This window comes from Uranotaenia lowii, chromosome 2 (assembly GCF_029784155.1).
Source record: "Uranotaenia lowii strain MFRU-FL chromosome 2, ASM2978415v1, whole genome shotgun sequence".
Taxonomy (NCBI): Eukaryota; Metazoa; Arthropoda; class Insecta; order Diptera; family Culicidae; genus Uranotaenia; species Uranotaenia lowii.
Genome location: NC_073692.1, coordinates 21714716 through 21741581, shown reverse-complemented (window position 1 = coordinate 21741581; position 26866 = coordinate 21714716). Strand labels below are relative to the sequence as shown.

At 31.8% G+C, this 26866-nt stretch overlaps 1 protein-coding gene across 2 annotated transcripts in view; it reads left to right on the top strand.

Annotated features, from left to right (window-relative positions):
- Nucleotides 1–26363, top strand: part of LOC129746509 (potassium voltage-gated channel protein Shaw-like) — a 97249-nt gene extending 70886 nt beyond the window's left edge. For both annotated transcript variants that reach the window (XR_008737312.1, XM_055740184.1), the window contains one exon: nt 24661–26363. Coding sequence is in view for 1 of the 2 variants with exons in the window: in XM_055740184.1 (XP_055596159.1) it covers nt 24661–24689 (29 nt within the window). In the remaining variant the exon portion in view is untranslated. The remainder of the gene's footprint in view (nt 1–24660) is intronic.
- The last annotated feature ends 503 nt before the right edge of the window (nt 26364–26866 follow it).

Genomic DNA, 26866 nt, shown 5'->3' with positions numbered 1-26866 from the left:
CTGAGACGTGAGATAAACGATAACAACATACATCAATGGAAACATTTTGATGTCAGTTAAAAAAAGTTCCTAACTTTTTAAATAGTTATATTCATTTTTTGCGAACAAAAATTTTAAAAGGTAGTCTTAAAAACGTAGGTTTTATTTCACCTCTTGTTAAAACTGTTTTACAGATGGCAAAATTGTTTTAAATATACGGTTACTAAATTCATGTTATTTTGCTTACAAAAAGAATTGAATCTGCTACAAGTTTTCAAAGTTTGCTAATTCGCGGTTATTTGAAATGTTATCCTTTTTTGTACTCAGTTTTCAGTAAATTTTCCCTGTAGAGACCAATTATTCATTAAAAAAATAATCGAAAAGTTCAGTATATGACCAGGCTGTAAAAAAGTGTCATCCCAGGAATGATAAAATCGCACTAGAAATGATAGCCTAAGTCGTTAACGACGTTACTGCGATTTCTACCAATTAAGTAAGTGTTTGTAAAAATAATTACTTGAAGTCGGATTAAATCGGATATGATAAAAATTCCGCCTATCCTGAAGAGAATTGTTCCCGTGTACGGGCTTTAAGTGAGAAAAAAGCCTTGTGTGTGTTTGTTGTATTTGAAACGGGGGATGCAAAAGATAGAGAGTTCTTGTATTTGGAATAGCAATTATAAAAATTTCAACAACCGCTTTACAATCAGGGTTGCCAATGTGCCTAATTTTCAGGATTTGCCTGATTTTTTGAGTTTTTTATTGATTTTTGGAAATATGCCAGATTTTTTTCTGATTTAGTTATTTTCACAAAAAACTATATGTCACAATAAACAGAATGATGTAAATTTTCACACTAATCCGACAAAGATTGTCAATATGATACTATTGCAAGTTTTTAGGCTCCCAAGCCACCAACAGTCCCATAAAACAGGTATAAAAACGCTTACTCAGCCCCATCATTGATATGAAGTACGTTCTCTGCAGCTTAAAATTTAATATCTTATTGAAACTTTCAAGTTCCAAAACAAGTCTTAATGTTCTTCTATTCAGCTCTCAGCTGCCTCTTAATTCAGCTTCCAAAAATCATAAAATGAGCAAAAAATCTCTCTCTATCTAACTGAACCTTGGCTTTGGTTCATATCACCTTCTCTTGATTATTTACTGTGTTCTGTACCGGTGCCGTTATGATGCCACGCGCCGGATTCCAAACACGACTCAATTACTAAATTACTTATTGAAAAAAAAATTGCCCGGCTTGGGGATCGAGCCCCGACCTTCGTGGTGAAAATCGAACACGCTACCACGAGACCACGCCTAGATGTTGTTCTAACTGAAATTAAAATTCGAAGTGGTGATTTGATTTTGAAAGCACTTCAGTGCACTTTTTGTAACTAACCAAATCCCGTATTGAGCACTTTTGTGCCCTTTATTGGGAAGTTGATTCTCTTTGTCAGCCAATATGTAACTTTCAAAGACTTCAATCAAGTAAATATGTGACTTTTGGTTGCTTGGGACTGAATATAAATAAAATGAATTTCTATGGTAACGTTTGTCATTTTAGAATTACTAGGCAAAACAAAAAAAAAAATTCCGTCATTGATCTATTCTTGTGAGTGATAGACGTGTCTGAGTGAATCTCTGAGTTGAGATTCATAAGAATCGTAAAACCGCAGCCCGTGGCGTAGAGGATAACCTTCCAGTCTTCTAAGCCAACGGTCATGAGATCAAATCCCGGTCACGGCATACATAGTACATTTTCTATGGGTTGGTGGTTTTAGCATTAGCAAGATGCTAGCCATCATGTCCTCGAAAGATGTACGCTTAGAGTTAAGTGAAAGGAATCTCTTCGAGGAAACATTAAGTTTCATTGAGATCCTGTATGTGTTTGTGTTCGTTAAAAAAAAAAAAAAAAAAAATCACGACAATGGCGTAGTTGGTAAGATAAGCAAGATTTCTTGCCGATACCGAGAATCGAACCCAGTACATCTGGCATACCAAAACTAGGGGTTTGTTTGTTTGTTTGTTTGTTTGTTTGTTTGTTTGTTTGTTTGTCCTCCATAGGCTCAGCCGTCTTAAGAGCTAGAGAGCTGAAATTTGGCATGGATGCTCATTAGGACCAAGAATGATGAAAAATGTTTTCAGAATTTTGGTTGACCCTTTCTGAAGGGGGTCTTCCATTCAAGACAAATATTGTTTTCGCGTTATTCACGTTACTTTTCGTCGGATCGTGATGAAAATTCGCACATGGGGGTTTTGAAAGATAAGAAATCGATTTCAGGTATTGAATTTGGGGTCAGGGGTCGGCAAAAGGGGTCGTCCATATTAACTTTTCAATACTTTTGTGATATTGACGTTATTATTCATCGGATTGAAAAGAAAATTTGCACTCGGATGTTTTTAGGGACGTGCAATCGATTTGAGGTATCAAATTCTGTGTAAGGGACCGGCAAACGGGGTCGTCCATATCAACTTTTCAATACCTTAGTGATATTGACGTTTTTATACATCGGATTTAGATGAAAATTGGTATACGAGAGTTTGGAGAACGAGCAATAGATTTCAGGTATTAAATTCAGTGTAAGGGGCCGGCAGAGGGGATCGTCCATATTAACCTTTCAATGTTTTTTGCAATATCGTCGTTAATTGATATCGGATTGGGATGCAAATTTGCACACGGTAGTTTTCGAGAACGCGCAATCGATTTCAGATGTCAAATGTTTGCTAGGTGTCGAAGACAGGGGTCGTCCATATTAAATAATATTTCACTGTTTTTAACAATATTGACGTTATTATGCAATGGATTGCTTTGAAAATTTGCACACGGGAGTTTAGAGGGAAGGGCAATCAATTTCAGATTTCAAAGATTGTTTAAGAGAGCATCGAAAGGGGTCTAATTTTTTGGCAATAATTGCGTTGTTATGCAACAATCGAAACGAAATTTATACACAGGGGTTTTTTTGGTACGGTCGATTGATTCCTGATTTCAAATTTAGTAGCAGGCGACAGAAAAAGTGATTGTCCAATATTTTTGCAATTATTACTTAACAATGAAATCGGAAGTGCATCTGGAAAATACTCGGTAATTGACTTTCATACAAACTTTTCATGACATATTCAAAGTTGAAAGCGAAACGGAGTTCGTATGGGATCAGCAAGTATTTAATAAAATTTATACAACATAATAAATGTATTCAGCAACACTGAATATAAATAAAATATAATAAATTTAAATGGCAACATTTGTCATTTTGGAAACATTAGGCAAAACAAATTCAGTCATTGATCTTTTCTTGTACGTGTCTGAGTGAATCTCTGAGTTGAGATTCGTAAGAATCGTAAACTCACGACAATGGCGTAGTTGGTAAGATAAGCACAGATTGCCAAAGCAGATTGTTAAAGCTGCTGCTTTGAATGTTCGTTCCTCCAGTAAACAAAACAAAGACGCTGGAAAAGCGCAGATTGTTAAGGCTGCTGCTCTGATTGTTTGTTTCTCCGGTAAATATGAAGGAGAGATTCAAAAGCGCAGTTTTTAAGGCAGCTGCTATGATTGTTTTGATTTCGCTTCCCGATGAAAAATGGCGGAATCGGCTTAGGAATCGCATATTTTAAGGCAGCCTTCGGTGAATGTTTGTTTTGGTTTGGCCTTCCAGTATAAAAAGACGGAATTGGCTTTGAAAGCGCAGATTTTTTAGGGTTCTGCTGATTGTTTGTTTTGATTTCGCCTTCCGGTTGAAAAGGACGGATAGGCTTATGAAGCAAAAATTTTTGTGGCAGCTTCTGTCGATTGTTTGTTTTGGTTTAGCCTTCCATTTTAAAAAGATAGAATTGGCTAAATGTTAGTTTTGGTTTGGCCTTCCGGTGGAAACAGGCCGAAATGGTTAAGAAAGCGCTGATTTTAAAGCTGTTGGGACAGATAGGAAAGGCTTTGGCGAAAAAATAAAATAAAATTTTGTGTTGGAGAAAAACAAAAAATAGTACCTAATTAAAAGATTCTATTGAAAATTGATGTTAGAAGGAATGTAGAAATGAGATGAAGGATATGCAAAAATTTAAAAGAAAACATTGTAGAATGGAGAAAAAAGCTGCGGAATATGAAATAAAAATAAAGGGTATTTATAAAACAATCGTCGATTGAGAATAGAGGTGAGAAATAATATAAAGATAAGATGAATGATATGCAGAAAATAGACTTTAAAATTGTGAAAAAATCATCCATAACGAACAGTTATTAATGCATGGTGTTATAATTTTATTCAAATTGGAAAAAACTTACTTAGATTAAGAATCCATTTTTTTTTATATATATATATATATATATATATATCTATATATATATATATATATATATATATATATATATATATATATATATATATATATATATATATATATATATATATATATATATATATATATATATATATATATATATATATATATATATATATATATATATATATATATATATATATATATATATATATATATATATATATATATATATATATATATATATATATATATATATATATATATATATATATATATATATATATATATATATATATAAATATATATATATATATATGTATATATATATATATATATATATATATATATATATATATATATATATATATATATATATATATATATATATATATATATATATATATATATATTATATCTTTGTTTTATTTATGTAACGTAAGATTACAATCTTTTAAACTGTTACAATGTGCTGGATGTTTCTTGATTTTTTTGAACTTATATTCAAATCGTTCCATTTTCGCAATTCTAAATTAAATCATGTCGTTTTACTCCATATATTCTTCTAGCAGACTTCTTTTAAACTCTGATTTCTTGTTGATTAGTTTTAAATTAGTTGGGAGACTATTCCAATTTACAATGCCTCTAACAAAAAAGGATCTGCCATAATAACAGGAGCTGTGCGGAGGGATGAGTATGTTTCCAGTGCGAGAATTTCTTAGCGGAGTGAGCAAATTTTTCAAATAATCTGGCTTTCCAGTGCTGATAATTCGATGCATCACCATGCATGATCGGAATTTATAGAAATTTTCGAATGAACAACCAATGAGAACTTTTTGAAGATGGGAAACTCGAGAATAACGTGACAAGTTGAAGATATATCGCACACAGGAGTTGAGGGCTACTCGCAACTTATTCACAGATCTATCAAATGCATTCAAATAAACAAAATCACTGTAAATAAACAAAGGATAAACATAAGTCTTGAAAAGTTTTAATTTTGTAGCTGAATCTAAATGTTTATTTGTTAGGTTTAATCTTTTTATTGCACCATAAATCTTGCCGCATTGAGTATTAACATGTCGATGCCAGGTTAGATCTCTGTCAAAACAACACCAAGGTTTTCGGCGTAATCTACAAACTGAATAACACTATTATTGAGGATAAGTTGCCGGTAAACTGAAGTAGATAATTGTTTACCAAAAAGCAAGGCTTTAGTTTTTGATGGATTGATTGGGAGAAGGTTTGCATAAGACCATTGATTCAGCTTTGCAAGATCGTGATTTATTTTATCAAAGAAATCATTTATATTTGAATTGCGCTTAGAGCAAAGATAAATTTGCACATCATCTGCGAAAAGATGAATAGAGCAATGTTCTAAAACGGAAGGGAGATCGTTAATGAAGAGCGAAAAGAACAAAGGCCCTAGAATTGATCCTTGAGGAACACCCGATTCGATTGTTACAAACTCAGAGTTGCATCCATTGAAGAAAACAGATTGAGAACGGCCTTTTAGGTAAGATTGCACCATTTTTACAGCTGAACTGGAAAAATTATATTTGGAAATCAATTTATTGATAAATACAGTATGTGAAACACGATCAAAGGCTTTTGCAAAATCTATCATCAAAAGTATAGCAATTCCTTTTTTGTCTAAGTTATACGCAATATCGTTATGCACTTTCATGAGTGCAGTTTCTGTGCTGTGAGATGAGCGAAAACCAGATTGAAATTCATTTAACATATTATTTTGATTAAGGTAGAGTGTCATTTGTTGTTTGACTAATTTTTCAAAAATTTTTGAAATTGCACTCAGTATACTAATAGGTCTTAAGTTAGCCAAGTCAAGTGCTTTCGTTTTTTTTGGGATTGGAATTACTTTAGATTTTTTCCATTGGTATGGAAATTTGGAAGTTTTTATAATGGTATTAAAAATGTGACTAAGTGCAGGTAGAATGAATGGTAAAGTCATTTTAATTAGACGGATTGGTATTTCATCCACTCCTAGAGCATTCGATTTAACCGAATTAACAGCGTTAATGATTTCGTAGTCTTCTATTGATTTAAATTCAAATCCTTGTGAGTTAGAAGGGCAATGCAATTCTTCAACTTCGAGATGATTAAAGTTAGAAGAGAAATAATTGTTTATTTCGGCAGCAGAGAAGTTTGACACAGCCAAATTTCCTGCAGATTTTTTCAAGCCAAACTCCTCAAGTTATTCCAAAATAACCTGGCAGGTAAATCAAGATTGAGGCGATTTTTTTCACGCGCAGTTTTTGTTTTAGTAATCATCATGTTCACTTTATTTCGTAGGGATTTGTACTTATTTCTATCTTCGATAGACTTGGAATTCTTCCAAGAATTATAGGCCAAATTTCTGTTTATGATAGCATGATTTATTTCATGGTTGAACCATTCATTCTTACGGTTTCTACGATATTTTAGCGGAAAGAAAGACTCGTGAATTCCTAGCAAATAATTATTAAAAATATCAACTAGCATATCAGAATCTTCAATGCTATGGAAACGGGTCCAATCCGATCCTTCGAGAAAAGCCGAGAGTGAATTTACATCAAAGTTTTTGTAATCACGAAACCAAAAACCATCTTGCGGAATCATTTTTGGGAAATCAAGCGATGCAAAAATTAAGTCATGGTGCGAAATACCTGGCAAAGAAATTTGACTAAATCGGTGAATGACATCAGGAGAATCTGCTAAAAGTAAATCTAGTAAAGAACTACCGGTATTATGGAAAAACGTGGGTTCTCTATTGACACAGTGAAAATTTGAGCCACTCATGAATTCTTTAAACTTTTGGATCCTCCCAGATTGTTTTAAAAGATCAGCATTAAAATCACCGATGAAAAAAGAACTGTCACAATTCAGAGCATAATGTTGAACATGAGTTTGAAGTAATTCAGAGCAGTCGTTTTCAGGAGGGTTGTAATAAGGGCCGAAGAAGAGTATATTTTCATTCATAAGGAATTCAGCCAAAATAAATTCGGTGCAGTGTACCTCGCTATTTTCAGATTTCATGAGAACTCTACATTTTAGATTGTTTCTAAAATAAATGCAAACACCGCCTCCATGCCTGTTGCGATCATTCCTAATTAAATTGAAACCGTCAATTGAGATTACAATATCGCTAACAGTTTCAAAACGTTTCGGTCATAAAAATAATATCTATTTTGCTTTTCGTAAATAGATGTTTGAGTTCAAGAAATTTTGATAAGTTACGAGCGCAGAGGCTTTGAACATTGATGTGACAAATATTGAGCATATCGTCACATAGAACACTGTGAATCACAGCATTAGGAATTGCATGATCCATAGAGGCATTTTCATTACCATGAAAAATGAGAAATGGGAAGGAAAAGAATAGCTTAGTTGGATAGGGTTTTATTGCAAATTTCAGCAAGGTGATCTTTGTTTCTGATGGACACCATTTCGGCTTGATGGATTAATTTTACTCGAACGATTCCATCTCTCGAGTTCACCTTTTCAACGAGACCTTGTTTTTTAAGTTTTATTGCTTCTGTTCTGATTCCTCTGGCTAGTGGAGTGAGATGTTCGTTGATAAAAATACGGTTATCCGAATCAAATCCTACGTGACGTAGCGATAGATTGCGTTGTGTGATGTATCGTTTATAGAACTCGGACATAGAACTTCTCATGGCAAACTCACACAATATAAGAGGTGAAGTTCCGGAGGCAATTGGGGTCTTTGCTAATCTTTTGAGCTCAACTATGGGGCATACATTGTAGCTCAACTGTTTGATTATATTCTGAAAGATGATGGTCAGGTTTTCGTTCTCTTCATAAGGAATTCCAGATATTATAATCTCGCGGCTTCTTCCCAAACGCTCTACAGCTTCAGCAGTTGTAAAACATTCCTCATGCAAAATTTTTACCTCAGAGTTTAGCGAGTTAATTTGGGCAAAACACTCTTTTCGAAAGGAAGAAACCTCCTGTTCGATGGTGACTATTCTTTTCGCAAGTTCGGTATGGCAGTTGTCAATTTTTTCTTCGAGGCGCGAATGAGAATCAGTTAACTTAGCCTCGATGTTTCTCCACAGTTCGTCGAAACTTCCAATAGTTTCGGTACTAGTCAAATTGATGTCTTCTCTGGAGCGCTTTTTTGCTTGCGATTCCAAGTCAACAAGCAGAGATGACGGCGTTGTTGAGCGAGTTGACTTCGACATTTTTTATAGATGTTCGAAAGGTGGTGTTTTGAAGTACAAACTTCTGAAGGGAGCTTTCAATAAAGTCTGCTTACAGAAAATTATTTTCTGGGTGATCACAAAAACTTAACTTTTTGTCCTTTTGTGTCCACAATCGCGCTTAACTTTATTTGGCAGGGCTTGAATATTCACTTATAACAGGTTTACACGGTTCAAACTTTCCGATGTAGGTACTTTTTGGGTGGAATAACTGAATAAGTCTAGAGCTCTACGAAAACGCGTTTATCTAAACATCCCTTCAGGATAATTGACTGTAGCGTAAAATTAAAAAAAAAAAAAATTAATGAATGGAAATTTAATTTAGAATCAAATTTCACCAATATTTTTTATTCAGGCAGATGTTAATAAAAATTTTCTCAGGTGCAATCGACCAAAGACATAACTTCCTAACCATCAAATAAAGTTTTATGTATTTAATAATCAAACTTCTAAAGTAGCATATTATTTCTCCAAATGCAATGCAATAAATTTCAAACTTGCGAATGACATTATTGCAACAAGCAAAGGCAACTAAACGGAATGAAAATAAAAAGCTATTTTTTATGATCCAAACAAAAAGTAGTTCTACGCCAATGTGCACAACCGGTAAAACGTCCGGAAGTGCAAACATTTTTCTTGTTAGTTTCCCCTCGTTTTCGGTCCCCAACAGCAGGCAGCAGTAGGCAGCCAGATGCGTTTCAGGATCACGATTCTGCTTCGGGAGAAGCCAAATTGGGGTGAAAAAGGATACTGCTTTTGCTGTTCGTCAGCAGCAAGCTGGCAAAAACTAGCAATGTGATACCAAGCCAAGAGTGTTAGTGCTCTCGTTGCTGTTTAGTGGCAGTCAAATCAGTCAACTTTCGACACCACGAGCTTCGACAAACGCTTGGAGCTTCAAAGTCGGCTGCAAGTACCTCACCAGTAGAAAGGAGCACGTGCTTCCGAAAATTCCCAGCATCCAACTAGCTCTCGTTGACGACGAAAGAACGAACGCAGAGAACCAGCAACAGCATCCGCGCGTTTAGTTCAGCAGAGATTCTTCCCGAAACGTTGCTACCCCTTAAACTATGCAAATCGAAAGCAAACATTTTGCATAAATTATGCTAATTTGAACGGTATTGGCTGTTTGGTTTCGTGGAAGATTCAACGTGTGGGTTCCAAGAAGGGGGAGCTCGGCTTTCTTTCTATCGGTTATTCCGGGAGGATATCAACACGTTCTGATGAGAGAAAATTGTAGCACGTTCGTTTGGCGAATCATTAGCTTTAGCTTTAGAAAAAGTGCAGCGTTTCGGATTCTTTTCCCGTGTTGTTTCAGTTTTGTTTCAACCTGCTTCTAATTTCTCGGGCGTCCATCGTTGATCATTATAGAGGTGGAAAAGGGCACTCGTTGCAAAGTGTCGAATTTCCGGTTGGAAGCTGCGAAGCTACTATACGCTATATACTAGAGGTATTATTGTTGCAAGGTGGCACTTGGTCACCCGGAAGCTACCAACATAGGAAAGCTAATATCCTGAGCCAGTTTCCTCTTTTTATGGTGGGGTGATGATGATGGTGCTTAAATTATTCCTTCCGCTATTTATGTAGAGGAAAGGGAGTGCTTCTCTGCTCACATAATTAAAACAAATGGTTCAGTTTAGGAACGTGCTGCTGGCTGGCGCGGACGTGATTATTCTTTACCGGAAGCTTTTGTGGAAACTCCGACTGCAGTATCGTTTTTCTTAATGATTGGTACCCTAGAAACAGTATGTCCTAGCTTTATAGGAAGAAAATAAAAACAATTTTTTAAACTACGACCCAGAAATGGGTCTTGACTCAAACATTCAGTCAGCGAAACTTTTTTGAAGAGAAATAAATCCTACTGTGTAAGTTAAAATTTCAGAGACTAGACAAGATGAAAAGTGAAGATGAAAAACATGCGAAAAAAAATTCGCCTTGTCCCCCGGTGATACTTGAACCCACATCTTGAGCCTCTCCGAGGCCCATGTATTAACTTTCTACTACAGGAGATATGTCATGTAATTCTACGACACTGTATGACATTCACAAATGAAAACTAATTTTAAATTGTCAATTTCGAATAGCAATTTTTTGTTAACTTTTTGTATTGGAACTCTCATCTTGACAAACAAAAACTTCACCTCGACTTCAATATTGGTTTTTGTTAAGAAGTATTTCCTAACAATTTCATTATTTCTAATCACTTTAATGATAAAAAATCGTGTGCTTTATTGCTCAACTCTTAAAAATGGAAAAAAAATATTTAAGATAATTCTGAATTTTGCTGACAAAACTTTGAATATTTAAAAAAATTTTAAATAAAGATTTTTAAATACTTTCTCCAAGATCTCAAGTAATTTTGATATCTGCTGAAAAAGTGTTTTATATTCTTTACTTTTTCGAATTCTGGGAAATTATAGATTTCCAACGAATTTGAAAAAGAAGTATTACCTAACAAATTTGAATTTAAGATGTTTTTAAAAGTCAAAATCAAGCAGTTTGTAGACTTCAACAAATTTGCAATATGAAAAAAAAAATCTTTTTTTTAACTTTCTTCAGTAATGTCATAAATACTTGTCTTTTCAAATTTTGATAAAAATTGGTCATCAGAATATTATTCCTAAATTGAATAGAGTATAATAAACAATTTCAATGATTGACAAATTCTGACAAAAGAATCGTGTTCAATATGCCAAAATTATCATATTACATTTCAATTTATGATGAAATCAATCACCGCTAGTTATGTTTGAGAATTTATTTCATCGACCTTGTTTTCGATGAAAGCTTTACTCTTTTAGTAAAAAAATTTCAAGATTATGAAAATTACAGGCGAATATAAGGTTAGGGGCAATGGAAAGATATTAATTACGAATTTTCTGGAAACATTTTTTGAAATATTTTTTAGAAGTTTATCTTCGTTTTTTAACTCATAACTTTTGTGTTCTGCAAAAAACTTTTGGAAGCCCATAAATCTAGATTTTTAAACACGAAAACCTAGTTTTTACCTTTCTTCCTTTCCAGACCCAAGACCCAATATTCTAATAACCGGCGACAATTAAAAGCTTGCAATTTAAAAATTATCATTTTATTTATTTATTTATTTATATATTTATTTATTCAGATCCTTGGTTTCAGCTCGTTATCTTATTTAAGAGTATAATTAATATTATTTACAACAGAAATAATGAATATGACTTAACATTGCCTACTTCTAATTTTGATTTGTTCTCTGGCCATATAAGATTTGATATGATCAAAGTTTGCTTTAGAAATTGTCATGATTCGGTACATTGGCTCATCCCTAGCATAATTTTGAATCCGATTAGCTAACTGAAATGGCCTTACGCTACGCAAACTACTGCGGCCTTCGTCATAACATATTTGAGATTTTAAATACGGTGAATAATATTTTCCACTGGTCAGATCTTTTAAAAACAGTGCGTCAATCGATTTTCTGCGGGTTTTCAGGTAGTCCAATCCTAAGATTGAAAATGTATAAACGTTTCACTAACTTTTATTGTTTTAACTTATTTTTATGGAATCGATTATGACTTAATGAAGAAAAATTAACTTTTGAAGACTTTTGTTTGGATAACTGTAAGAACTTGAATATATTTTTTTATCCCTGACTTTGATCACTTGCACTCTTAAAAAAAAGTTGAGTAATTTCTTTTTTATCAAATACAATTCAATGATCATCTTTGTGTTTTTAATAAATTCTATAATGTTGAATCAAAGCAATCGAAAGATTCCTTTTAATTCAACCACGGTAAATGAAAAGTTCATATACCAGTATTTCTATAATGTTCTATAATGTTCAAAATGGATATTTTTTCCTTATAGAAAATTGACATTTCAAGTCGTGATTGAATTATATTAAAACAGAGGATTTTTTTCTATCAACCTTTGCAGAGAAAATAAAAAAAAATGTAAATTCATATAATTATAAATAAACAAATTTTATTATTGAGCTGAACAATTTTTAATCAGGATTAATTTCTGACCTGATCTGATTTTTTTTTTAATTTCGATTAAATTACTTTCAAAATCTGCTGTAAAATTTAATGTATTCTATTTCTCTTTGCCAAAAGCTCCAAATGATATTTTTATTGAAAATTTTAATTTGCATTCGTTTTCTGCATTTTTGAAATATTGACTAGATCAGAACAAGAATCATCAATTTGAATTATTTATTAATAACCTACCGAGAATAACACTTATTTCTTTTTGAAACTTCTATTCTGAATAATTTTGGATCACGAAGAAGAAATATGCGTATAATCTACGTGTTGGTCTAATCACAAATTGGACATAGGAATTTATGCACAAAATTTTAAACGTCATGACCATGATCATTTCACACTCGATCACAGTTTTTCCTTGGACTGATTAACAAAAATACTTGAGTATCGGAAATTTTTTGAATTTAAATATAATTTGATCACCTGTTTTATGACTCAAATTTATATTAGGTGAATTGTAGCTAAGGATGTCTAACTACAGAGGTAAAAATTGTCAATAATATTCATTTTTTTTCCAGCGCAAATTGAAAGCCAAATTTTTCGGAGAAAAACTTAATTTTCATATATTTTACACATTTTTTAACGATTCTAGCAAGGTTAATGAAATCACAGGATGATCTGTAATTTATCAGAATTTTGAGCACATTTTCATCACAGAACCTGTGTCACGTAACACAAAATTTTGGAAATATTCACAAATTTCACAGATTTTTTAAAATTTTGTTTGTGGTTCCAAAATTTCAATTTCTGATGTCAATATAAGTTCTGGATTTTTTATGTTTAAATATTTTTTTTTTTGGATTTTGTTTAGATTGAAAAAATATGATAAAACAAGTAAGGTTAATTGATTTTCCATAAAAAAAAAACAAATTAAAAATTAAACTTAAAGAAATAGCGTCACAGAAAACCATCACAGGATTTTTGGGTTAAATCACAGAAACGATTAGTGAGTACAAGGAGTATTTTGCATTCTTTTGTCACTGGAAGCATGTTGAAAGAATTCTTTTTCGTATACCAAACTTGCCGATATACTTGCATTGCAATTTGGGGTGTTTTCGATCAACAATACTTTTCATGATATGAAACTTGACAATTTTGTATGCATCAAGTAAACATTTCTTGATTTTTGTCAAGCAACAATCATTGAAAAAAACTTGCTTTAGCTTTAACGTTTTCAATCAAAGAACGTTTTTGTCCTGAAAGAGGAGAAAATTTATCAGTAGAATGCTTGATATATGCATACATATTTTGCTCAATTATGTCTCTATTCACCCCATTTTACTCTTTTATATGTTGAGGAAAGTGCGGTTAAAACAAGGGTTGGGATTCGCCCCGCAAAAGCGGAACATGTCCTGCTTTTTTTGCGAAATGTCCCGCCCGTTTTTCTCTCAAAACACTCCGCTTTTTTTAAGAAAACTATTTTAAATTTCACTGATTTACATTGCATTGGTAGAAATAAATTCAGTTCCAATTTAATATCATTCAAATGTGGTTGTTTTTTGGCAATTTCCTTAAAATTATAAACATTTTTCATCTTTTATATAACACAAGATTAGACAACTTGTATTTATATAAGCATCAAAGATTATGGTGCACTTTTTTTAAACTTCTCAATTGATGCCAGTTACTTTCGATTGAAGAAATTATTCTTGAATTAGCTTTCAGAAATTTCTGATTTTTCGGCGGAATCCTAAAAGTACCACATGAAATTTAACGCTAGATTTAGTATTTTCTCGAATTAAGCTTTGAAGAAAGAGTAGAGTTCTGGATAAGACACAACAAGACAAATGAAATAATTGACCGTACTGATTATACAACATGTGTTTAAAAAGGTTAAAAAGGTGTTTAAAAAGTTATTCTATTTTGAATTTATGGAGGAATTAACGAGTTCAATGTAATAAGCTTATGTCCCATTTGTTAGATTATCAAAAAAGGCTGTTAAATTTATTCAGAAAAATTTGTTTCTTTCTTAATAATTACTCTCAACTCCAACATTTTTGATTCCAGAGCCTCAAGTATACAAAGATGGAAGTTTTATTGAGTAATAAAGTTTTTTAAAATAATTTTGGAATATCCATATTTTTCCACCCACTGATAAACTAATTAATTTCTTTCAAAAATTAGAACTAAAAGGAAAGATGGAATAAACGATTGTTTCGAGGTTAAAGCAGAATCTCATATTAAGATAAATATGGTTGAAATTAATTTGCAAGTTTTTCGATAGAAATTTGATTTTCAAATGTCATTTGAAAAAATTTCAATAATAATCGTATTTTTGTTACTTCGCATAACTTTTGATCGAGCCGATACAACTTTTCAAAAAATTTACTCACGTTTGTTTTATTTTCCAAAAATCATTCAGCAAAATGTTATTATTATGCTAGAAATATATCCTGAGATACTGTATATCATTACAGTAAAAAGTCATGGAAGTTCAAAGATAAAATTAAGTGCGCTTGCGTCTTATTTTTATGAATGGTACTGTATGGACTTGGCTGTTAAAGTTAGGGTTTTCCAAAGTCTATAAAATGCTCCGCTTTTTTCGGCTGTGTCCAGCTTGTTTTTCGTGAATTAGTCCACTTTTTTTTGAAAGTATCTGGCAAGCCTAGTTTGAACACAAATTTATTTAAGGTTTTTTCCGATTCTGTTAACTGTAAGAATAAGCATATATCTTTCACAAAACTAGCTCTTTACCTTTATCTATTTACCGTAAACAGGTATAACTTTGATCATCGGGGTAACTTTGACCAACAATAAATTTTTGAACATTATCATTAATAACTCAGTCTATAGTTTGATTTTTGAAAACTGTTTTCTACATTTGAAAGCCTTCTAATTGTGTACAAATAGGCAACATAAGGTTTGTATTTGAAATTTTTTTCTGTTAGTAAAAATTGATTTTCAAAGTCCTAGAATATCTGTATTTTCCAAGGCTCGCAAACAAATAGCTCTCCTGATGAAACCAAACAGCATTTTGAAGCAAAGTAGTTATTGATACTCTGTTGTGTTGAGATGTTCTTGTGATGTGATGTTGTGGGATTATTGATTGTAGAAGAACTACTTTTTTTGTATATGTTTAGTTACAGTGTTATTTTTAAAATCATTTAGCGATAAATTTTTGATATTTAAACATCAAGGACATTTTCCAAGAGTAAGGCCGTATTAGACAAATGGATAGGAACCCTATCTTTAAAGAAGAAATTAAAATAGAAATAGTGTGAGGGCCTAGAGGAATGTGTGATGGTAAAATTTCATCTATGTTTTGTAGCTCAAACTATTTAGCAATTATTTTAATTTTTGCCCCTAAATGTATGCACCTTAAGATTTTTTAGATTATGAATGTTTTTTTAAAGAAAACGTTATAAAGCCAGGTAAAATTGATTAACAAGCATTTTTAAACATTATGAAGGTGTTTTGTATCTTCTATGATCAAAGGAAAACAATCTACGCCTATAGTAGTTGACTTTCTAGCAAAAACATTCCAATAACATTATTTATAATTTTATTTATATTTATATTTATAATAACATTATTTATAATTCAAATTTTAAGCATATTTTAAGATTTTACTTATTGTAACTCATTTAAAAGTTTTGAAATCTGTAGTCGTTCTTACTTTAGTTTACCATTTTTTTTAATACAAGATTCAAGACAAAGTGGAAAATTAGAACGTGAAAACCACCGACGACCACAAACAGATATGAAAACTATTTATCCAACAAAAAAAATCTTCCACACCGTTAACATGAAGTTGTGAGCACTCTGTTTGTCTGCAACCGAATCATGATGTATCCCTTTTTTTCTACCTTCTCTCGTTCAGACACTGCGGATTACATACTCTTGGTTACATTTTTACAATGTTTGCCTACAAACGGGCGCAAGGTGAGTTCTATCTGTGATGTGGGTTGCCCACTGCCCAGCCCATGTCGTCGTCGTTCTTCCTTCTATCTTCTCTCCTGCCTGCCTGACGGAACAAAACCATAAGCTACAAAGCAGTGACTGTTGCTTGGCTGATTTTTCGTCTGTTTTCTGCCGTGTTATCTTACACAAAACCGGAGAGCATGTAGTCGCGTTTCTTGTTCCAAAGTACCCAAACATCCCGTCATTCCACATTTCCACCTGCCTCAAGTTGGTAGTTATGAAAGCACTGGAAAGCTCTTCCACTTTTCCAGACACACTCACTAACAGACGAATGGCGGACGCGCAAAACCCCAATGAGGGAAGAGATAAAAGGACGGCGTGGCAGTTACCTTTTATGCATTCATTTTTTATGCCTTTAATCATTAGTTTCGTATCTTTTAAAAAAACCAACCAGAGCTGCAAACCGACACACTTTGTCTGTTTTTTTTCCTTCTTTTCGAGACCCATCTTTTCCCTTACGGTTTTCTTTGGACAGCAGAAAAAAATCCCGCCCTATGTTGTAACAGTTTCTGCTCTTGACTTTTTCTTGTGAGTCTGGAAATGGAAGACTGGGTCGAATTGCCAAAATAAAGACCAGTGAATCTGGCGAGCCGGGCTTTGATCATATTTTTGACAGGCAAAATCCGGGCGTGCTGGTTTATGGCACACAGAATATGTTTAATCTGTTTGGGAAACATTAAATGAGTAACTAATCCCTGATGACCTGGACCGGATATAAAATACAAGAGCTTTTGAAAGCTTTCAAATTCATAAAACTTTGAATGATTTCTCCGAATCTATGCTTGCTTAATTTTAAAATCATATCAGTTTGATTTGGATCAAAATAATTAAATACCGTCAGCCAAGGTTGCTGAAAAAAAATTGTGTTTAAGAGAAAAAATTATCTGACTTTCTGTGATTTTACCCAAAAATTATGTTATGGTGTTTTGTGATGCTGTTCCCTTTAATTTCATTGAAAATTCATGATACATTTGGTCTTTTTAACATTTTAGTTGGGCAAAATTAATTAACATTACCAAATTTATCATACTTTTCTAACTCAAGGTAAGAAATCTAAATTTAATTTTGATGAAAAAAAATATATTTTTGGAAATCCATTCAAAATAAAAAAAATCTGTGAAATCTTTAAATATTTCAAAATTCTGTGTTCTTTGACACAGATTTTGTGATGAAAATTTACTCAGAATTCTGAGAAATTACAGATTTTTCTGTGATTTCGGCAACCTTACCGTCAACTGGAGCATCATGCAACACTTTTCAACTTCAATGGCTTCTTAAAACTTAATGCCCACAGATAACCATACCGTTTGTTTATCATAAGTTTTAAGGTTGATGGAAAATCAAATTGACGTAGGTAGAAAAATTATTGGTTTTACCAGTTATTTTTAAATTTACAAAAACATGCTTTATTCAACCTACTAAAAAAAAAGAGGTAAGTTGCAATAAACTTTGAATTTCATGAAAAATCAAATAAAAAAGTTTGAAAATTTATGATTCATGATATATTTGTGATGTCATAATGCATAAGTTACCAATTGTAGTGTTCATATTAGTTTTTTTGTTAAAGAAAAGGCTTTATGATGATGCATACATTTAGGGGTAAAAATTATTACAAAAATTCTACCAGCATTACAAACTTTAAAATTAGCAAACGCCTAATGGAAAACATTCATATTCCTGCATATTCAAACTATATTTTAAATGTGAATCTATGATTTGCTTGTTGATGCATTCGAGTCCAGACTGGTACTGTATCCAAAAAAAAATTTTTTTTTTATTCGGTGTTTTTCCGAGAAATATTTTTACACTAAAGTGTTGGTATAGAATTTTAAAAAAATCATAAATTTTGTGGGTTGTATCATTTAGCCAACAAACATTTGTTAACAATTTTTTTTTATAACATTTTTGCTTGAACAGACATACATAACTTTTAGTGAAAAAATAAAAAGGTTCCATATTATTATTCATGTTTGAGCTATTTTACATTACAAGTTGGTTATATATTTTGCATTCCAACTCTCAAAAAATAAGTCCTTGAAGTTGCCATTTTTTTTAAAGCAACTTTTACAAACAAAAGGAAGATTAAAAGTTTTCACTTTTAAGAAACCTTTTGTATTTACTTTAATAAGCAAGTATTAAGCTATTTTTTTTTTAAATACACGCGTAACCATTTTCCGGTCCAATTCAGATTTATTTTCTACTCTTGAAAGCTCGGTTAAAATCTTAGATTTAAATATGAAATTTTGTTATATTTTTAAACCAATAAAATATATTTCTAGCAGTAATTTCACTTGAAGATAAAGTACAAATTCTTTCACCAACAAAAAATTAAAATAAATAATTCATTTCATAAAAAAAACCTTGAAAATATTAAAAAAAATGAAATCTAGATTTTTCAAACAACTAAATCTTCAAAAAGATTCCGAATATTATTTTTTATTTAGGATTCCTTTTGGTTTGTGGTTTAAATTTGATTCCGATTGATTACAACATTTAATTTTGAATCCTGGATCAAAATTATGCAACTACGAACTTCTGCAATTTGAATTTAAAAAAAAATCACTTTGGTATTTGAGTCTTGATTATAAAACCTTACTTCAAACTTAATCTGAATCTGAGTTTTTAATTTTTTGTTCCGAATTTAAAACTAAAAGGTTTAACATCAAATCTGAATTCTAAATGTACAATCGATTTTTTAATCTAAGTTCCAGATACTAATTGCTAAATATTCTTCATTAACCAAAAAGTGTCATTTGTATCAGAACCCTTAACTAAAAACCTTTTATTTGAATTCTGAATTTCTGAATTTCGATCTGAATCCTTTCTTCATTTATGTCAGAAACTTTCTTAAGTTCTGATTCTGTTTAAGAGTTAAAAATAAAAAAAACTCTAAATCCAAATCTTAAACATTGTTTATAATATCAAGTTTCGATTGTAGAAAATGCAACTTGTTTCAGTTTGAAATGCAAAACCAAGATTAGAATCATGATTTTGTGTCAATGGAGGTAAACAGAAATTTAAAAATATTTAACTGGATATAAAAGCCAACATCTGATCACAGACATCGAATTTTAATGTTAATTAGCAGCTCTAAAATTACAAAATTTGGAGTTATGCTAACCGAAGCTTTCCAAATATTTTTTCGGCGAGTACCCGAGCCGTGCAAAATCCTGAGGATTTTCCTTATTATCCTTAAAAACTATCCCATTAACACGTTCGTCGCTACGGCACCCATATTCGGGTGACGGGTGTATTTCCTGGGGGGCCCCGTCACATCAAAAAGCGTATGACGCTCTCTTACTTGAGTTTACCGCTCAGCTTCGCCACACGTTTCGAATATGGGAGTTCTCCCTCTTTACTTTCTCTCTCTGAAAATTTCTTTGGGCCCGGCTAGTAAAACAACCAAAATGAGCGTGGCGACGTACGTGTTAAAATTATGTAGAAAAATACTTAAAAAAACGTTTTTTTTAGAAACATCTCAGTCAATTTCCAATCATATTTTTAGCTTCCAAAAATCGTTAATGTTGTTTTTTTTATTTGCTCTAAAAGTTTGTAAGTAAAATACATAATTATAATGAATATTTCAATTTTGTTTGCTTTTGCAAATGACAAGCTAAGTCTGATTTTATTGTAATTCAATATTTGGGACTACATTTCTTTCAATAACTGTCGAAATTTTCGACAAACTGTAGTAGAATTGTTGACCTGAAAAGTTTGAAATTTTGATTTAAAAAAGAGCATTTTTCTTGGTATTTTCAGACCCTCATGGGGGGATTAACCCCCACCTTCTGTTCCTACGGCCATGTTCATGGCCATTTGAACTGGAAAGGGGAGGACCCATGAGAGTCAAAAAATGCCTCAATGCTCTTCTCTAAATTAAAATTTAAAATTTCTTATCAAATTTTGATGAACGACCAATATGATTCGAGAACAACAATCTCGACTCAGTACTTAAGCCAAACCTCGAAATCTTATCCCGGGTCTACAATTCTACTTCAGTTTTCTTTTAGAGTTAAGTCCCAAGTATCGAATTCCAATAAAATAAGAATAAGCTTGTCAGATTGCCCAGATTTTTTCCCGAATCATTCAACTCTTTTTTTGCCATATAAAAGTGTTGAGACACCAAGTGGAAAATATTCTCATCATTAGATATACGCCAAATATTGTTATTTTCCAAATATTGAAAGTGTCCGTCTTACCCGACTTTCTGTTTTTTTTTCCTGGCAGTTTGAAATATGATTGACTGATGCGTTTCGAGAAAAAAAAATACAATATTTAAATTGTTTCTTTTAAAAATTTTAATCGAACAATTTGAATGTTGGTGGATATTGGAAAAAATAGCCCGGATTCACACGGTTTGGATACTTGCGGAAAAAAAACCGGAAAAGTCAGAATCATTCCAGATTTTGTGATTCCATATTTTTTAATGAACACTAAAATTGGATGTCTGTGATCAGATTATGGATTCTGTATCCAGTTTTTTGTTCTTAAATTTCACTCTGGATCATCGATCGGACATAATCCTGATTCGAATCGTGGTTTTGCTTTTCAAATTTTAACTAGATGCATGTACCGAAACTCATTATTTCGGAATATGAAAAGTAAATATTTAAGATGACAAACCATTTTTAAAATTTTGATACGAAAATTTCACTTTTAATTCTTATTGAGAGTCGGAACTTAAAAAGTTTCATAGTAAAAAGATTTATGCTACTTTCATTTCAAATCACAAGTCCAATAACTTTAGAACAAATTCACATTAAAAGTCAAAAATTCATAATTCAAATAAGAGATTTATGGATGAGGGATCTGATACTAATTTCTTTTTTTTTTTTTTGGTTCATAATTTTCGCGACGTAACGCTCAGCCGTTACTTCTCGTTCAGATTATTTAGCAGTGTAGGGCGAATACAAATAGATATGATTGACTGATTTGACTGATAGTAGGAAATGTAGAAAAAAAGAAAATTTTAAGAAATTGAAATTGAGGAAATGTGACTTTTTAAGCATTTAGTTATAATTTGCTAAAAAGCTACAATCTTGGTAATATCCTTTTTTAAACATTCGTGTTCAAGTGAACATTTTCGGACTTTCAGAAGAAACTTCAGAGAAACTTCGAACTATATTTGAAAAACACTTTGTTGAAAATCACTTCATTCAAAATATATAGATAAGCTAAACTTGATTTCAAGTAAGTGGTGGAAGTTCCTACGAAATACAGTAAAGTTTTTCCTTCGATAACTCTACGATATGAGTTTGTTGGTTCAGACCTTCTCGGATGGGTAAGGATAAACACCTTTTCTTGTTGGCGACTTAAAGTAGAAGAGAGAACTACACAAAAGGTTTGGCAACATTATAGAGATGCTAACTGCCTGTCTACCTTTAGGCGTTATTCATCCTAGCCTGGGTGACCAATACGTTCGAGATCAAACAGAGTTTAAGAAACATTCGTGAGTATTGAAACTAAGTTTTCGAAGCATTAAATGATAAAATCTTATAACATTAAGTTATAGGTTCGAACTAATCTTTAATTCTACGTTTGGAACAACGCCGCTACAATTGTGAGTTAAAAATCTTTACCATTCCTAGTCACCAAATTCAAATAAAATTTCCTAAAATTTACAGCTTAAAATCCACATTAAAATAGCTCGGCTATCCAGCAGAGGAGTTTCAGGTTCAAAGACAGGAATCAGATTCGAAATGAAAATTTAAAAAATTCAGATTCAAATTCAGTTCGAAGTTGAGCTTATAATCATGATCAAAGTATTAGTGTAAGAAATTCATAAAATGGTTTGAATTGCAGAAGATCTTAGTTTCAAAATTATGCTTTCTCAAATTAAAATTTTACATCCAATCAGAGCCAGTTTGGAAACACAAACCAGAAGTTATCACAAATATCTATAAAAAAAATTAGATTCATTTTAAAGATTTCGATTAAAAAAAAAAGTTTGCAACATTTTTAACTAAGAATGCTGAAGATTCACTTTAAATGTAAAATTCTGATTCTCAAAAAAATCTCAATAAAATCTCATAAGAACAATTTTAGAGCTATGCTTTAGAAAGAAATGGTTTGCTCTTATTTGAAATTATATTCTGATTTCGTATTAAAATGCGGAAACAGATCCTAAATTCAAATTTGGAAATCAGGTTCCGATTTGAGATTCACAATAATTATTGAAAATTCAGATAAATTTTCATCTCGTGAATGAGATCACAATCAAGAAAAAATGATCAAGATGTCTATTTCGTTTCGTTTTTTTTTTAAATAGAAAAAAAGAGCTGAATTTCAAACTAAAATTGTGATCAGCGCTAGCTAGAATCTTGAATGTGGATCGAATTAGCGAGAATCAGATTTAAACAGCAAAATTTATATTGATTTCTTTTACTTTTGTTTTTTTTTTTAATTTTCATTGATTGCAAAAATTTTTTAATGTGCTTAAGTGTTTAAAAGATTTGATTTGAACAAAGAATATGTTTTTTCTGATGAAAATAATGGGTTTCTTTGTTCTAATTGAATAAGGTTCTTAGAATCAGAAGAAGAAAAGTATCTAAATGATAGTTTGGGTAAATTTATGAAAAAAAATTGATTAGTAAACTTATCTCAAAATTAGATATTATGACACTCCTCCATCCAATTCTGAGGGCCTCAATTAAGCTAAACAGTATTAAAAATAATTTTTTCTCTGTTTGAGCAAAAATATTGTAGAAAAAAAGGTCATTAAAACGCCTCCATAAGGCAGAAATTTTTGTAATTAGCAAAGGTGTAAGTGTGCAGAAAACTGTTGAAAAATATGGATTTAAAAAAAAATCGGAACAAATAAAAATTATCCTAGGGTGACGTTTTTACAGCGGAGTTAACATATTAAATCCTTTATCTCCTAACTCGCTGGGCCAAATTTTACAAATTCAAAATCTTCAAGTTCCAGAAAATGCTGCGTTAAATTTTGGGTAACAACGAAACAAATAACAGACAACGGCACAACTGCCAAGCATTCGGAAACGCTCACCAAAGCAGATAGTAAGTTGCCGGTATCTGAACTTTTCATTAATCGTGGTTGAATTAAAAGGATTCTTTCGAATGTCTTTGATTCGGTTCATTTTCGAATTTCATTACTGACTTTTCTGTGATGGCTGATTATGAATTCAAAATCTGAGTTGTGATAATGAAACTAAAATTCTTTTCTTTTTTTTTGTAACAATATTTTGATTTTTAAACATTTAACATATACATTAGTTTTTTAACAAATCTTAGTAATTTCGTAACAACCAATGATCACGTTCAATTTAGAAGAAAAATAATACGATTTGGACTCTAGGGATCAATTAAACGCATTATATACATTTTGGCAAACTTTTGAAAAAAATTTAAAATTTACTTTTGCTTTGAAAATATCGCATTATGAAGTTCGATTGACTTATTGGAATAAAATTTTTTATTATTATTTTTGTATGTGGGAAACATTTTATAGTGATTAAAAAGATCTTCAATTCATATTTTGTTAAACTTCTGAAACAAAGTTCAATAAATCGAATTTTTATTTTTTAATTTGTTGGGATAACAGCATTGTTGTTTTGTTCTATAAGGCCAATTTTTCTAGAACATTTGATATCTGTAAGGCATTTCGGTTTCGTGATACAGCCTAGGAATCAAGTATCCTCAGAGATTAAGTATCCTTATTCTCCCCTAATGATAAAGAAATAATAGTTTTCAATTCACCACGAAAACTTTAAATGAATTTTTCGTTAATATTCAAAGCTATGTTATTTTTAAATTATTTTTCAATCTGAGATTCTTGAGTAACAATGATTAATATTGTTTTTTTTTATGAAATCTCGCATTAAAAAAATGCTGCAACAAGATTTGTGTTCCATATTTTTTTAAATTTCACTGAATAGAGCATTTTAATTTTAGTGCTTTCTTTTGGGTTATCACAAGGAATTCATTTTACAAAGCATTTAACCTTCGTTTCACTTTAATCCAAGAAAGATGTTATGTAAATGAACAAAAAACCAAAATCAGTCTCATATAATAGTGTAAATCCAAATTGAGGACGACTGCGCAGAATCTCAGTTTATTTTTAGAATTAATTTGCAATAGGCAGACATGGAATTTTACTCATAAATTCTCGTAGAGATAAATTAAGGACAATGTAATCTGATAAAGGAATTGATATTGTAGAATCTTAATGACCTTAAAAAACTAGATCTAACGTATTTTTTTTCTTTTTCCCAACTTCCCTCATTCCAGAAACCAAAGACCCCGTGGGCAACGTTTGAGAGGACCTGATAACGGTGGCACCAGCCGGAACCCTGCTGGAGCTACCGGAGGATGAGCTACCGTTGGATCTGGAGATCATCAGCCCTGGTATGATGATGGGTACCGTTGACATAAACACCCTCAACAACAACAACAGCAATAACGGTGGTCATCCCCTGGTGGTTTCCGGCAACGGAAGTGCCCCGCTTCAGCAACTGCCAACTGTCAACGCTGCCAACGGAATCAGCATCCCGGATGTGCCGAGTGCTGCCGGAAGTGGTGGAAGTGTGAGTGCAGCAGCAGGAGGAAGTGGAATTGGAAGTGGAAGTGGACCAGTAGCAGTCGTCACACGAGGGTTGAGCCTGAGGAGAACTTCCCTCGGCAAGAGCAAAGATCGGAAGCTCAAGAACAGCTAATCGTTTGGAGGATTCGAGAAGCGGAACAAGAAGAAACTACTCAAGGGGCCGATTCCAGAAGACGTTTATCTTTAAGAACTAGCTAATAAGTGCAAATCGACTAATAGCAAAAACAAGAAGATATAAAACAGAAAATAAAAACAAGAATCTAAATCCAAATAAAAAAATAAACCAACATCAAACCAAAAAGAAAAATTCACACACAGACACACTTTTGCCTTCGCTTTTCTTTCGAATTGATTGTTAGCTTTTTTGAGATATAAAAGAACCGCGACCAAATAAAAATAGAAAATTGTGGGGACGTAAATTGTAGTGTCTTGGTCGGAGGAATAGACAAAACGAGATCGAAAATGTGAGAGATAGAGAGAGAGAAAGTGAAAGTTAGTCGAAATCGAATCGAAACCAAAAGCAGATAGAGGACGAGGAGCAGTTTGTTATGAGAAAACTTTGTTTTATAAAGTTGGTTGTCTTTTTGATGCTGAGTGAGGCTGATTGCGATTGATTTATTTATCGATTCCCTAAAGTGAATCCATCAAATCCGATTAGCGATCCTGTTGAATGTTTTCAATGTTGATCATTAAATGCAAAAAAAAAAAAACAAGAATAAACTTTTCCGTTCCGCTAGTGATTGAGTTCATGGTTTTTCCCCCAAAAATAGATTTAAATCTAAGAGTTTTATATGAACGTACGAAATCATTCTCTAGAACCATGATCAACAAAACGCTTACTACCAATTGAAATGTGTACAGATACAAATCGAAATCTAAACTATAAATATATATACAAATCCAAAAAAAACTAGTTCACAAATGTACATATTCAAAATATGATATGGAACACTTAATTGATAAAACAAAAAAAAAACACAACAAAACAATTGTATATTTTAACAAATGAGGCAAAACAAAAAGTGATAACAAGTTATTTTAATATAAAACGTAGCTCTTATACCGGTCGGTTCGAAATGAATCAAGCCCGAAATTGGATTGGTGTAAAAGTTCGAAAATTCGTCTTTTTCCTAATTGCGTTACCTTTCTTTGATTTTCCAAATAATGTTGCTAGAATGAACGCTAAATTAATAATAATAACAAAAACAAAGAAAAATATCTCATATGATACAAAACCAAGAGAGCAGAACAAATGGAAAAACCAATCTTAAAACCAAATACACATTATCAAAAAATGAAAAGAAAAACTATTTGAAGATAAAAAAAATATAAAAGAAATACAAAGAAGCCTGTGTAAATAAAAATGATATGGTTGCAAAATTTCTCGTCAGTCGTTTGTTTTATTTCAGTTTCTATTGAAGTTAATGAATATTCTTAAGCTGTATTAAGACAATTACTTCGTTGATAATTCCATAGAATAAGTTTCATTTTATGTAAGACTTTCATCATTGATAGCTTCAATTTTGATTTATATTTTCATGAAATATACGCACGATGTCTTTTTAAAACGAGTTCAAGAAAAAAAATCGGCATTTCTGATAATTTGCCACATTTTAAGGACTCTTCCCGTATCCAACGCATTATTCACGAAATGAAAATCGATCGGGGAGTCTAGAACAATTTTTTTTATGAAATTTATGAAATAAAACACCTAAGCATATTTTAAAAATGTTCTCTAATTTTTTTTTATAAAAGCGTCAATTTTATTCCGTTTTAAAATTGAATGTACCTATAATAAATAACTCAAGGTAGATCTTTTGAATTTGTCAGTCCATTCAAAATATGAATAGCTGAAGAGCCAGTTAAGAGAAGATCTTATGTTATAAGTATGTC